The following is a 13,654-nucleotide window of genomic DNA, read 5'->3' as shown; positions in this document are numbered from 1 at the left end:
GCCCTCTGCAACTTAGTGAGACCCTGTTTCAAAATAAAAAATAGGGTTGGGGTTGTGGCTCGGGGGTAGAATGCTCCTGGGCTTTCAACCCCCAGCCACACACATACACACACACACACACACACACACACACACACACACTAAAACTTTCTAGTCAGGTGTAGTGGTGCACACTTGTAATCCCAGTATTTGGGAGACTAAGACAGGAAGATCCCAGGTTTGAGGACAGCCTCAGCAAGAAGTGAAACTCTCATCAACCTAGTGAGACCCTGTTTCAAAATACAAATAAACTATTTATTGGATACTTTCTGTATGCCCTAGGCTTCATGCTACGTTTGGCTTTCTGTACCCATTATTATTAAGTTTGGTAAGGAATGTCCCGTGTTGACAGCTCCAATGTAAATGGTGGGATGTGGGAGCAAAGGGCAGATCCATCTCGGGGAGTTAAAGTAAGAAAAGGGTCTTTGGGCACCTGGGTCATTGGTCCTGGTTCCAAAAGCGCCGTCACAAGTCAGTAATGTTGTAAAGGTCTCCAGGGCCAAGGGGAACCTCCATTCAGTCCGTGGTTCATTTTTTTCCATCTTTTGTTTGGACGTTTTCCAGGTGAGCCGTAACTTTGAGCTGGTTGGACGGGTTAACTTGGATCAGCTAGAACAGATGAAGGAGAAGATGGAGAGTTCCAGCAGTGACGATGAGGACAAGGAGGAAGAAATGAACAGCAAGGCTGAGGACAGAGGTTAGTCCCGCCTACTCCCTCGGGCCCAGATGGCATCCAGCTCGTCCGCGGTGAGACAGAAGGGAGGCAGGAGGAGGCTGTGCAAGGAACAGAAGGAGCCATCTTTCTGACTTAAGCAGCAGAGCAGACTGACTCGGGAAACCTCAGGGGCCGTGTCTTTGTAAACTATTACCAGCTACAGAAACTCCAAGGAAAACAGACATTTCCTCCCTAGTTATAGATATACATTTGTTGAAAAATATATATATGTCAGCCATTTGGATTTAACAAGGAAAACTTGTGCCTGGGGAATTTTCAGCATGAAGAGAGACAGATAGCTAGATGGTGCCACTGTAAGGCTATTGAGGAATGAGAATGAACTTGGAATCCAATGCGTTGGTTGGTTGGTTGGTTGGTTGGTTGGTTGGTTTCAGTACTGGGGATTGAACCCATAGATATTGTGCCTCTAAGCTACTCCTCCAGACCTATTTTATTATTTTGAAACTGGGTCTCTTAAGTTGCTGAGGCTGGTCTCAAACTTTCAATCCTCCTGTCTTAGCCTCCTCCTAAGTACTGGGATTATAGGTATGCTCCACCAGGCCTGGCTTGGACATTTAAAATAAAATACTACTGCTGGTCTTAATACTTCTGGGCTGATAGTGGGAGGACACAAAGAACTTGAACCCTGTCTCCCTCCACCTCTGCAGGGCCCTTCTCTTACGGTTTGGAGTTCTGTTTTCACTTTGTAAAGAGGGAGAAAGAGGACCACATTTTCCATCTCACCACATTTTTACAGAACTTTTTTATAGAACTATTTTTTCCAACTTTCTGCCAGTCTGTATTTATTTATTTATTTTCAGTACTGGGAATGAAATCCAGGGGCATTCTACCTTAGAGCTACACCCCCAGCCCTATTTTTTTTTTAGTATTTTTTTATTTTTTTTATTTATTTATTTTTTTGGTGGTACTGGGGGTGGAACCCAGAGGCTTTCTACCTCCCGGCTATACTCCCAGACCTTTTTTATATTTTATTTGGAAACAGGGTCTCACTAAGTTGCTGAGAGCCTCACTAAGTAACTGAGGCTGGCTTTGAACCCGTGCGATCCTCCTGTCTCAGCCTCCCAAACGCGGGGATTACAAGTGTGCGCCACCACACCCGGCTTAGTCTTTTTTATTTTTGAAACAGGGTCTCACTGAGTTGCAAAGGGCCTCACTAAATAGCTGAGGCTGTCTGCGAACTGCGATCCTTCAGTCCCAGCCTCCCAAATGCTGGGATTACAAGTGTATGTCACCCTGCCCTTTTTTTTATTCCTTTTTTTTTTTTTTTTTTTTTTGGTGGTACTGGGGATGGAACCCTTCTACCTCTGGGCTACAGTCTCAGACCTATGTTTTATATTTTATTTAGAAACAGCGTCTCTTAAGCCAGTGAGGCTGGTTTCGAATCTGCGCAATCCTCCTGTCTCCACCTCCCAAGCATGGGGATTACAAGCGTGCGCCACCACGCCAGGCATATTCTTTATTTTGAAACAAGGTCTCACTGAGTTGCAAAGGGCTTCACTAAGTAGCTGAAGCTGGTCACAAACCATGATCTTCCTGCCTCAGCCTCCCAAATGCTGGGATTACAAGCGTGCGCCACCACGCCCAGCTCAGTCTATATTTATTTCAAAATAAAAAGGTTTTGAAGATATATTTAGTTGGAGATTTACATTTATGTGATCTAGAGTATTGTTTTTCTGTATTGTTCAATATGGAATATTGAGGAAATCCCTAGACTATACATACAAGAAAATAAGTTGGGTATGTGATTTTAGTTATTGCAGATTCATTTAAACCACATGGGTAACTTAAATCTGAGAAATAAATATTCACAGATTAGTATTATTTGCCATTACTGAGCATCCTTACATGCCTGATTCACTGTAGATAATCTATATATAACCTTTTATCTAATTGAAGGGAACATAGAGGACTCTGCATTTAGCCTATCTGAATTTGGTTCCCATTTCTGCTACTTACTGTCTTTAGGACTTTAAAATTACTTTATCTCTTTGTGCATTATTCATGATCTATACAATAATGATAACAGAATCACCTACCTACTAAGGAGATCTATATATGTATGAATTTGTGTGTGTGTGTGCGCTTGTGTGTGCACGTGTGTGTGTGGTGCTAGAGATCAAACACAAGTGCATTCTACCTCCAAGCTGCTCCCCAAGCCCTCTTTTATTTTTTACTTTGAAGCAGGATCTTGCTAAGTTGCCCAGGGTCTCAGTAAATTGCTGAGGTTGGCCTTGAATCTGTCACCCTTCTGTCTCAGCCTCCCAGGGACTGGAATTACAGGTGTGTGCCACCACCGCCAACTTATTTTTTAATTTTAAGACCTCTCATTTTTAGAATTTAGTATTGTGTTGCATTTATTTATTAATTAATTTATTTATTTATTTATTTTTGCGGTACTTTGGATGGAACCCAGGGGCATTCAACCTCTGAGATACACCCCCAGCCCAATTTTTTTATTCTTATTTTTGAAACAGGGTCTCACTGAGTTCCAAAGGGCCTCACTCAGTAGCTGAGGCTGTCCGCGAACCGCGATCCTCAGATCTCAGCCTCCCGAATGCTGGGATTACAAGCGTGCGCCACCACGCCCGGCTTACAGTCGGTTTTGAAGTTAAGCCATGTGGTGCTTTCAGCACTATTCGGTTTCCTTCAGATTATTTTAATTATTTTGGGGTCTTTCCTGGGTCTTCTCTTGCTCTAAAGATTAAATAAGGGATGAGAATGTAACTCAGTGATAGAGCAGTTACCTCGCATGTGTGAGGCATTGGCTTCAACCCCTCATTACTACAATAAAATAAAATTAAATTAAATTAATAATAATAAAATTATAAGCCTTGGCCCAGAATCTCGACACGGTAGCCACCTAATAAATATAACCCTACAAGTATAGGTGTTATTAGTTTTTGCTTTGGATATGCGAAGTTAAGTTAAATTGAATTTAGGGCTTTAGCTCCAAAGGTAAGACTTTTTATACGATATACCAATTGCCCAACCCCTCGGGCAGTGGAATGTTCTTTATTGAGAGGAACCTGGCCCTGAAATCTGGGGACCCAGTGGCCATTACACCTCACTGTAAGGTGTACGTTTGTAGAATATCTTTGTTCTTCCTGCTTGGTCAGCAGCCAACCTAAGAAAGCATCTGTGTTAGCTGTTTTCTTATGCAGTATTCTCCATTCTTTTTCTTGCCCTGTTCCCACCCTTCCACCACATACCCAGGACAGAGGACCACAGTTTTACAAACTGGGGGGTCCAGTTTGGCCATTGACCTCCAACCAAGACAAAGAGTAGGGAGAGACAGTCAAGGAGCGCTAGCTTGTCGACGCCCTGTGCCTACAGTCAACCTGAAAACACACAAACAAAATTCCTCACTGTGGAGGTTGGTTGTTCTTGTGAAGTTACCACTTTTACTAGTAGAGCCCGCATTCACCATTTCTTATAAGAAAAATTGTTGGGAACTGAGAAGCAGGGCTTTTTCTTGTTTTTGTTTTTTTCTTTAAACCTTTCACCAATACATTTTTTTTTTTTTTTTTTTACTATGAATGCTCCTGAATCAATCCAAAAAGAAAGGGAGAAAGGGAGAGAAAAGGAAGAAAAAGAAAAGAAAGCAAACATAGGAAATTGGGAGGAAAGATGGCAGCTGAGGCAGGGTGGGGCCGCAGCACCTTTGCTCTCTTTGCCCATCCCAGTCTTCCCTTTCCCCTTTGGCTCCGTGACATCAGGCCAGATTGGCTTAACTGGAAAGAACTCCATGGTCTCTGCTTCTCACTGAACACTGCAGTCCTAGGGTGGAGAAGCACATATTCCTCCCAGAGGGGTGGGAGATGGGGTGTTCCTGAGTGACTTCCAGCCACGGTGATGGGAATTACAAGTCTAAACCTGCCTTTCTCCTCACCCACCTTGCAAAACAGCCTCCTTTGTCCCATCACCTTTGAACAGACCGTGAATCAATTTTCCACCATCCCCATAGATTCCTGCCAAGGAGGAGAAACGTCAGACCGTAGCCTCGGGGTGATTTGTTTTTTTTCTGGGGCGCCCTGGCTTCTAGGAGCAGAGGGTGAGAGGTGGCCTTAGTGTAGCTCTCGTGCTAATGGAGCTATTTGAAGTGTGACAGGTAACCAGTGGCTCCTCCTTTGAGGGTGAAACGTAGCATGTGCTGTTGGGAGGAACAGACGAGTGGTTTCATGTTTCCTAAGGGTAAAAGAGCAAATGTACCCAGAACATTCCCTTGTTGGCAATTTAGACTTGCATCAGACACCCTCAGCTTAAGGAGTTCATGGTCCCATCGCTACCCCATTCCCAGCCTCCTTTCCAAACATGAGGGCTGGAGAGAGGGCTGAGCACAAACACACACGAGGACACATAGCAGGTTCTGCCTAGGAGGCTTGGAGGGAATTTGAAAGCGAGAGAGAAACCAGGCATGAAAAAATCAAAATGAACCTGGGCCGAATCCTCCCCGCCCCACCCCCTCTCATTATGCAGCGGGGAGGAGTCAGGAAGGCATTCTGTTGATTTCTTGCCCAAGATAATCCCTGCTAAGGAATTAATGCGCAGAGCAGATGGTGCTGTCTCATTTCCAATGAAAAGAATCAAGGAAGATAGTCTGTGCAATTATTTTTAATGGCTTGTGTGGTGATCTTCTTAATTTGTGAGAAAATGTTTCATCTTTTGTGAAAACTGGCCGCGTTCACACGGCTTTTTTGAGGCAGGGATGAAGGCAGCTCCTTGACTGTCAGTGCCGTCCTGAGGGCTCTATGAGATGGACTCTTTCAGCCAGGAGACATCTTCCTGTCATGTCGTGTCCGTGTGGGCCCTGAGTGGTCACGTATGCAGAGATGGTCCCACTCCCCACTTGGCGCCCTTACGTTGCAGCAGGCTACAAAACCTGCTGGTCCCACTGTATCACCTTGGTGAAGACTTGGCCCCCTGTGGGATAATGAAACACACATAGGCTTGGGACTCAGGCTGCCACAAAGGCCACAGACGCTGTCACCTTTGAGTTTGCCAGGAGGCATAGCATGGGAACAATTAGCCAACCAGCCACATTGATCACACCCTGCCGTGTGCCCGGCACCACAAAAAAAGGAAAACAACTAGGTCAATATTTGGTGCTTACAGCAGACCCATCCAGAAACATCTGTCTATACCCACAGTGGAGAGCATCACTGATTGAGGAGTAGTTTTCAGGCAGCTGGCCAGGGCTCCCCCAGCTCCCAGTGGTCCAGATTCACACTCCTGCAAAGTTCTGTCCTTGTCGATCTGAGTTAGGGCTTGCAACCCCCCTGTGAGGTGCTGATTATGATATCCAAGTGACCACAAGTCCTGAGGCTTCAGCTTGGCTTGGGACAAGAAGAAGCCCTGAGGTCTACAACACCTAGCTGGTCTAGTGCTGTTGGCAGCCTGTGTTGCTTCCCAGTAAGCAAAGATAAACCTGTGTCAATGAGAAGATGAATAGAAGAGGTGCTGGTAGAGAGCACAGAGAAGGGAGAGATTACATACAAAAGGAAATGCTCAGGTGCCCATACAATGGGCAGAGGGGGCTCTTCTGGAAAGAAAGGCCCAGAAGCTTTGCGATGTTAGCTGTTGGGGAGGTGAGAAAAGATGGGGAGGCTTGGGGCCCAGATCCAGGAGCAGTTCTGGAGAAATACTCAAGAAAACTTTCTTAAAGAAAACTTTAAGACCGGGAGAGGGGAGGTAGGAAAGGGTTTCCTGGGGACATTCCCTCATCCCCTCACCTCCGCAAACTCCCACGGCACACAGGTAACACCAAGCCTTTCTCTTTACAGAGCTGATGAGATTTTCTGACCATGGCACTGCTATTAACACCGAGAAGCGTTTTCCGTGTGAATTCTGTGGACGGGCATTTTCACAGGGATCGGAGTGGGAAAGACATGTGCTGAGACACGGCATGTAAGTGGGACGGTCCCCAGAGCATCTCTGTACACAGTGAGGCCGTGGGAGGGAGGCCAGAGTCCTTGATTTGGTTCACCAACTAGATAGAGCCCCCTGCGTTACCTTTCCAGGCCGTGGGAGGGGAGGTGGTTGTGAGGGAGGGACCCAGAGTCAAATGAGATGAAGGAAAACCATGCTTATGAATGATACATCCCAGAAAGTTCCCATGCAAAAGTACAGTGTTTTTCCAGCCACTGTCGCTCGAGTTTTCATTAGGGTCACATTCCATGAGAAAATATAAACCTGGTGTAAATGTCTGACTTCCCGGAGTGACCTTGAACTTGCCCTTCCCCTGCCTCTCAGGTAGATGAGAGCACATCTGTCAGATCCTTCCAAGATCTTTGAACTTAGAAATCTTTGTCCGCTCTGCAGAGGGGGGACACCAGATACACAGAAAGAATAAGATTTGGTCCTTTTGGGAGAATATGCCCAAAATGTTAAGTCTCTAGATTTAAGCTTCTCAAGATAGAGGTTCGATCTTTGGGTTCTTCTCTCTCTCTTTCTTTCTTTCTTTCTTTCTTTCTTTCTTTCTTTCTTTCTTTCTTTCTTTCCTCTGCTTCTGTTATTTGGTTTTGGTCCTTCCAATAAATCTTTAATACCTGAGTTCTTTTTAATCTTAATTTATCCAACCTTCTGAATTCATCTGATGGATTTGAACATAAGACAGTTCTTGCTATTTTACCACTTATGCCCCAGTAAAGGAGATGACATAAAATTATGTTAATCTGGTGGGGGAGAATACATGGTGTAATCAAAACAGAGCATAATAGCAAATTTTGTTGTGCAAGTGTGGGGGGTTCAAATCTTTAAAAAGATTCAGGAATACATGGCCTAGACACAGCAGAGAGCCAGGATAAATCACCGGCAGCTCAGCCGTACATCCCTAGCATTTGTTCAGCGGAATCCCAAAGGCTGTTTAGGGTGGTGGAAATAGGGACAGTTGGGTGTTTTGTTTTGTTTTTTAATGAAGAAAAGCATATGTGCTCATCTATGTCTCCCATGGATATTCTCACCAGGGCATTAAATGACACCAAGCAAGTGAGCAGAGAAGACATCCACCCAAAAGAGATGGTGGAGGACAGTGTTAAGATGCCATCCATAGAAGAAAAGGAAGATGATGAGCCCATCGGCTTAGACTTTTCCCTAAAGAACGACACAGTAGCCATCTGTGTAGTAGCTGCCGACAAATCTCTCCTAGAGAATGAAGAGGCCAAAAACGAATAAGAGTTTGGTGAAATTCTTAATCAAACCTTACTTGAACCGTGATGAAAAAAAAAAAAAAAGTGGGAGGGCCGGCGTGGGCTGCAAAGGGAGGGACAGAAAAGACAGAACAAAAGCTGCTTTTTAGGACTGAACAATTATTTTCAAAGCACTGGTACCTGTGTGAGTGAGTATGTAAATTAAAGTTATTTAAATGGTTGGAATATGTGGCTCCTTTTCCATCACTGCATCTTTTCTTCCGGATCTTCACCGTGGAAGTTTTATTTGTTGCTGAGACAGAAGTATCTTCCATGGGCACGGCGCACTCCGTGGTGGTCTTGGACAGTAGGTGGAAACAGAAGCTTCCGGGACCGTAGAAGACTTCTCGTTAGGGGAACAACTTTTTGACGCACAACTTTCAGTGCGTTTTTCTAGTTTTAATACCTTAAGCTTTTTCAAGACCTAACTGCAGCCGCTTTGGGAAAAAAAGAAGAAAAAAAAAGAAATAAAACAACAAAAAACAAAACAAAAAAAACTGCTTTGCATAAAACAGTCACCTGTTTCCTAGTACCTCAAACTTAACCAAGGGAATTCTCTGCATTTGTCAGTACTACCTGTCGTCCTTGTGGTTAAATGTAGAGAGAACTGCTGGGCAAGATGGTGAATGGAGAAAAAAAAAAGAGTTTTAAAGAAAGGAACACAAATTGTGCTTAAAATCCCCACGTGGGTTTTATTTCTTAAAATACTGTGATTTTTTTAATTATTTTAGTAAAAAACAAAACAAAAAAAAGAAACAGACTTTAATTATTAGATAACTGTTTGTGAATTGTCATCCTTTATTCCAGGTAAGCTGTTTATTAGTGTTCAACTATAATTTAGAATTTGATAGATTCATGTGAGCTAATTTTAAAGTGAACGTGGAATTTTGTTTGCCACATGTTTATTTTCTATCAATTTGAGTGTTACAAACACAGCACAATTCGGTTTTTCATATAAATTGTGTGTGTGTATGTGTGCGCGCGCGTGTGTTGTTTTCATTTGGGGGCAAGGGAGATTTCCTTTTTTGTGAATAGGAATGTTTTTATTTTAAATATGAAAATAACAAAGATGTTAACTCTTTTTCTCTTTCTTTCCTTCTCTCTTTCTTTCTTTCTTTCTTTCTTTTTTTCTTTCTTTCTTTCTTTCTTTTTTAATTTAACTAAAGAACCAAACTTTCAGGACAGCTATGCAGCTTGTAGGCCAGACAAAGAGGTCCTCTTCACCCTTTCATTGCCTGTCAAATTAACACATTATTCGTCTCACACCAATAATTTCTGTTAGGATGGGCTGGCTTTTGTGTGTGATTTAAAAATCTGTGGTTCTGTTTGCATTGTGTTTTGCGGGGAGGGGGGCTCTCAATTATTTGGGGGATGAAGGGATGTGCTAGAGTTCCATCCTTTTGGTGAGAATGGACAAGAAATGACATAGATCCTACAAGGAGCTTGGAGAACTACTTCTTTTTTTTTTTTCCTTTTTTCCTTAATCTAGCTGCCAGCTGCTCTGTTTCCCCATATTAGCTTCTTCTGGATGGAGCAGCTTAGACTAAATCTAAGTCTACATTTATAATATGTTCTGATTGTGAACAAAGGGTTTCCTTCCAAAAAGTAGAAATGCATTTTTCTTGAAGCCTAGGTTTTAGAAGCCCGTGTGCATCTTAGCTTGTGTGTGTGTGTGTGTGTGTGTGTGTGTGTGTGTGTGTGTGTGTTGTATACACATGTGTGCGCACGTGAGTCTTTTGATTTTCATGTTTTTGTTTTGTTTTGTTTTTAAACTTGGAAGGGTTGGGGAGGGGGAGGGGAGAAAAAGAAGGGGGATCACCAAGATGACCGTGTCCCACACAGCTTCAAATAAAATCCATGGAAAGATGTTGCATTTGTGGAATAAGTGCTTACTTGAAAAGCATGTTCTTCTTTTATTTTCTTGCTGTTAAAATTTTTTATTTGTAGGACATTTAATTTAATATTTTTTTAGGGATGGGGACTATATCATATGGAAACCAGAAAATGGGGAAAGTGTGAACTCTGTAGACAAAGATTCATTTTGTGTCCATCTTTGTTTTTAATTGGCCTCATTTCAAATGTATTAAACAGTTCCATACCTGGATTGGGTGTTTGTAATGGTTACCAAAAAATAAACAAAAAGAAGGAAGGAAAAAAAAAAGAAAAGAATTGTGACATGCTTTTATCACTACTTTATTTTTCAAATAACATGTAAATATTGTAATCCATTGGATTTTGTTTTGCTAACCTGTTAATAAAAATATGGGACCATTATCCTTTTAACAAGGCTAGAATGTCATTTTTTTTTCTTTTTCAAACATATACCTGATATTTTGTGGCCGCACATTTTGGATGCATTATTATAATTCTGTTGACTGTAATGACATAGATTTTACAACATTTTTGTTGTTGTTGTTGTTTAATTTATACAGAGGACATTTTTTTCAGAGCTTGAGAGAAGAAAATAAATAGCAAAATGATAACCTATTGACTACAATAATCAGTGTTTCCCGATACTTGATAAAAGATAGGGAGATCCTGAGTCCTTGAAGCCAAGGGTTTAAAAACAAACAAATAATAAAAAAAAACACAAGTAGGTTATTCAAGTTGTTTGCAACATACATTTTGTAATGAAATGTGAGAAATTAATAAAGAATTTTTTTCACATGTGTTTATATGCATCTGTCGTAAGTCATTTATGGACGTAACTACAGATAGGAAATGTCGAAACGATAGAGCGCTGTACCTTGCAGTACATGTGCATCAGATATTTCAAGCCCCCAAATCTACACCAGTGTGGACAGCAAAGGTAAAATTAAGGTGAGATGGAAACTAGGATTTGAAGATGATATTCCTGCATCAGAAATTCATCGCTAACTGAAGAATTTTATGGAGGGACTACTTTCAATCAAAAATTTGAATCAACATGCTGTATGAAGCTTCCAGGAGGCAGGTCCAGTACTGGAACAGAAGCTAGGACTCGGGGTCCCTGAGCACAGTCATTTTAAACTAACTGTAAGTCCCAGGTGATAGGCTCCAAGTCACAATGTTACCGCCTTTACCTTCTGAAAGCAGGAGTCTCAGACTAGCTTTACTGTGAACCCTGTACCAAATTATCACCATTGGCTTATTTTTTGAGCTACCCTGTTCTAAATCAAAGATTTGTCATGAAACCTAGAAGAGTAAGTTAAAATCAACAGCGTTAATTGTTAAACTCAGAGCGGACTAAGACTGCCTCTACCAGTGTTAGAAGAATGCCTCGTAGTGATGGATTTAGAGTTCATCCTAAAAACTTGGTTCTCATCCTTGGTATTCTCTTCATCATAAAAAAAAAAAAAGTTGTCTTGAGACTTGCAAAGCTGTATATAGGTAACGTGATAAATTGGGGCCCAAAGGGAAAGTGAGGATTGAGTAGCAAAGTTATGATAGTTGGGAGTTGATAAAATGTGTCCCGTGAGGCCATATGTAAGGTACATGTTTGGTTCTGAGCTTGACTGGTAGGCGGCAGCGCACCAAAAAAAAAAAAAAGGGATGGGGATCCATAAGAATCATATTCTTTTTATTCTCAAATGCTCCAGAGATAGCCCTTTCTAGGTCTACTAGTTGAGAAGGTTGTCCTATGTTTTTATAAAGGAGAGAAAGTGACTAGATGGACTCCACTACAAATCAGCTCTGCTTTCATGCACTCCATCAAATAACATTAGAAACAACTGAGTTTAGTCTAATTGGTACTCCCACTTGGTTTTGTGTGGAGGAACCCGGATATACAGATATTACTCTGTAACAAGGCAAATTCTGGAATCTCTAGCTCAGCACAATGGAGCTTTCACTTCCAGGGAGGGTACACGGGATGTCCCTTCACCTGGGGACTCAGAAATCTGAGCGTCCCCCTCTGATGATGCTGCCACCTTAGCACATGAGTCCCAGGGTCGTTACTGAGAGTTGCCCACTCAAATACTTCATTCCAGAAATAGCACAACTCATTTCCAATCTCACATCATGGGCTAGACCTGGCCATGGCCCCCACCTACCCACAAGGGGGCTGAGAACTTTAAACTGTATGCTACCAATGAATCCAAGAAGAACATGTAAGCTAGGAACCTGTGCCACAGCTCAAAACAGAGGTGCTCCTTTGGGAATGAAGGGGGAATGGAGAAACCCTCTATTATTCTTCAGCAAGCACAGGGTGCTGGTTCCATCACCTAGACACTTAGTCAAAATTTTGGAGTACATCTTTGGTGCTTGCTACTGTATGATGACAAACAGGAATATATGCTCATGTCTTGACAAGTAGTGAAGTTAGAAATAGGATGTTTGGAGACAGGACCACCATTAAGGATGCCGGGGATGGCTGCACTCTTACGCTCCTTATGTGCAGCTGCAACTGTACTTTGGTGTTGATGCTAGCTAGCAACCCTGAGGGAAACAAGGTCTTGGTAGTAAATAGATTTTCTGTCAGCCCAAGGGGAAAAATTTGGATTAGAGAGGCATCTAAGAAATTGGCTGCTCACACACATTGGGCAAGTCTTTAGCCCTAAGCTTAATGAAAATTGCTATAGGATATATTCTTTGCTTAGAGCTCTACTTATTTATAAACTGTTTGTGTGATGTCAGAGCTCTCGGAGGAGCAAGCTTAGCATAGTAAAAATATCTCTTCTTTTGTACTAATGAACCAAAAGATGTAGTTTTAAGCACACATGTGTAGTCCCCGTAGTTGGGAGGTTAAGACGGGACAATCATAAGTTGGAGGCCAACCTCAGCAACCTAGCAAGATCCAATTTCAAAAGAAATAATGATATAGGGCTGAGGGTATAGCTGAGAAGTAGGATGCCATGCCCCTGGGTTCCATCCCTAGTAACACACACACACACACACACACACACACACAACACACACAAAGTTTTAAGATCACACACACGGTTTTAAGATTCAGCAAAGCATTTATAATTATTCATGTGACAGTTTTAGAGGTGAAATCAAAGTCATCCTAACATCGTCCACATTCACATCCAGGGATGTCTTCTACCACTTTCATCCCTGGGCATTTTTGACATGGCTGGAATCACAATCAACAGTTTTGTAACATGCTGTTTTTAACTTAATAGTATAAACATTTCCTATGTTGCTATAGAGTCTTCATAATTAAAGACTTCAGAACCATGTAACATATTAAATGGAAATACATTAACTCTATAACTCCTGAGTGTTATTGAACGTTCAGGTGTTTGAAATTTTCACAATATTGCAAATAATGAAGTCAAATTTTGCCAGTGTGTTTCCTACTTATCATGATTTTGGATAATTTCATTAAAATAAATTCCTAGAGGTAATGTTAACTTTCTAAAGGCCATTATTAATTTGTGGCAACACCAGCCATGAACAGAGTAACTTAGTCATGCTCTTGGACATCAAGAGGAAGGGAAGACGCATCGCCTGATCATGACTGAAGGTTCTAAAGTCAGGCCGCCTGGACTCAAATCCCAGTTACCTAAACCCTTTTGTGCCTTAATTTTCTTATTTGTTGCATGAATATTACAATATTCAACCATGCATCTTACTTGCTTTTTACTGATATTTTTAAATTCTTACCTCTCTCTCTCTCTCTCTCTCTCTCTCTCTCTCTCTGTGTGTGTGTGTGTGTGTGTGTGTGTGTGTGTGTGTGTGTGTAGTGTAGTATATTACTAGGGCTTGAACC

At 42.0% G+C, this 13,654-nt stretch overlaps 1 protein-coding gene across 2 annotated transcripts in view; it reads left to right on the top strand.

The window, feature by feature from the left end:
• The window catches only part of ZNF462 (zinc finger protein 462), a gene marked incomplete at both ends in the record, with an annotated part of 90,608 nt that extends 82,663 nt beyond the window's left edge, over positions 1-7,945 (top strand). For both annotated transcript variants that reach the window (XM_080709082.1, XM_080709081.1), the window contains 3 exons: positions 604-736; positions 6,556-6,679; positions 7,738-7,945. In XM_080709082.1, the coding sequence (XP_080565208.1) occupies positions 604-736; positions 6,556-6,679; positions 7,738-7,945 (465 nt within the window). The remainder of the gene's footprint in view (positions 1-603; positions 737-6,555; positions 6,680-7,737) is intronic.
• Between the last annotated feature and the right edge of the window lie 5,709 nt (positions 7,946-13,654).

The sequence above is a fragment of the Muscardinus avellanarius genome (assembly GCF_963383645.1).
Source record: "Muscardinus avellanarius genome assembly, chromosome: 13".
NCBI lineage: Eukaryota > Metazoa > Chordata > Mammalia > Rodentia > Gliridae > Muscardinus > Muscardinus avellanarius.
The sequence above is the reverse complement of the archived record's forward strand: the minus strand, read 5'-3'. Positions and strand labels throughout refer to the sequence as shown.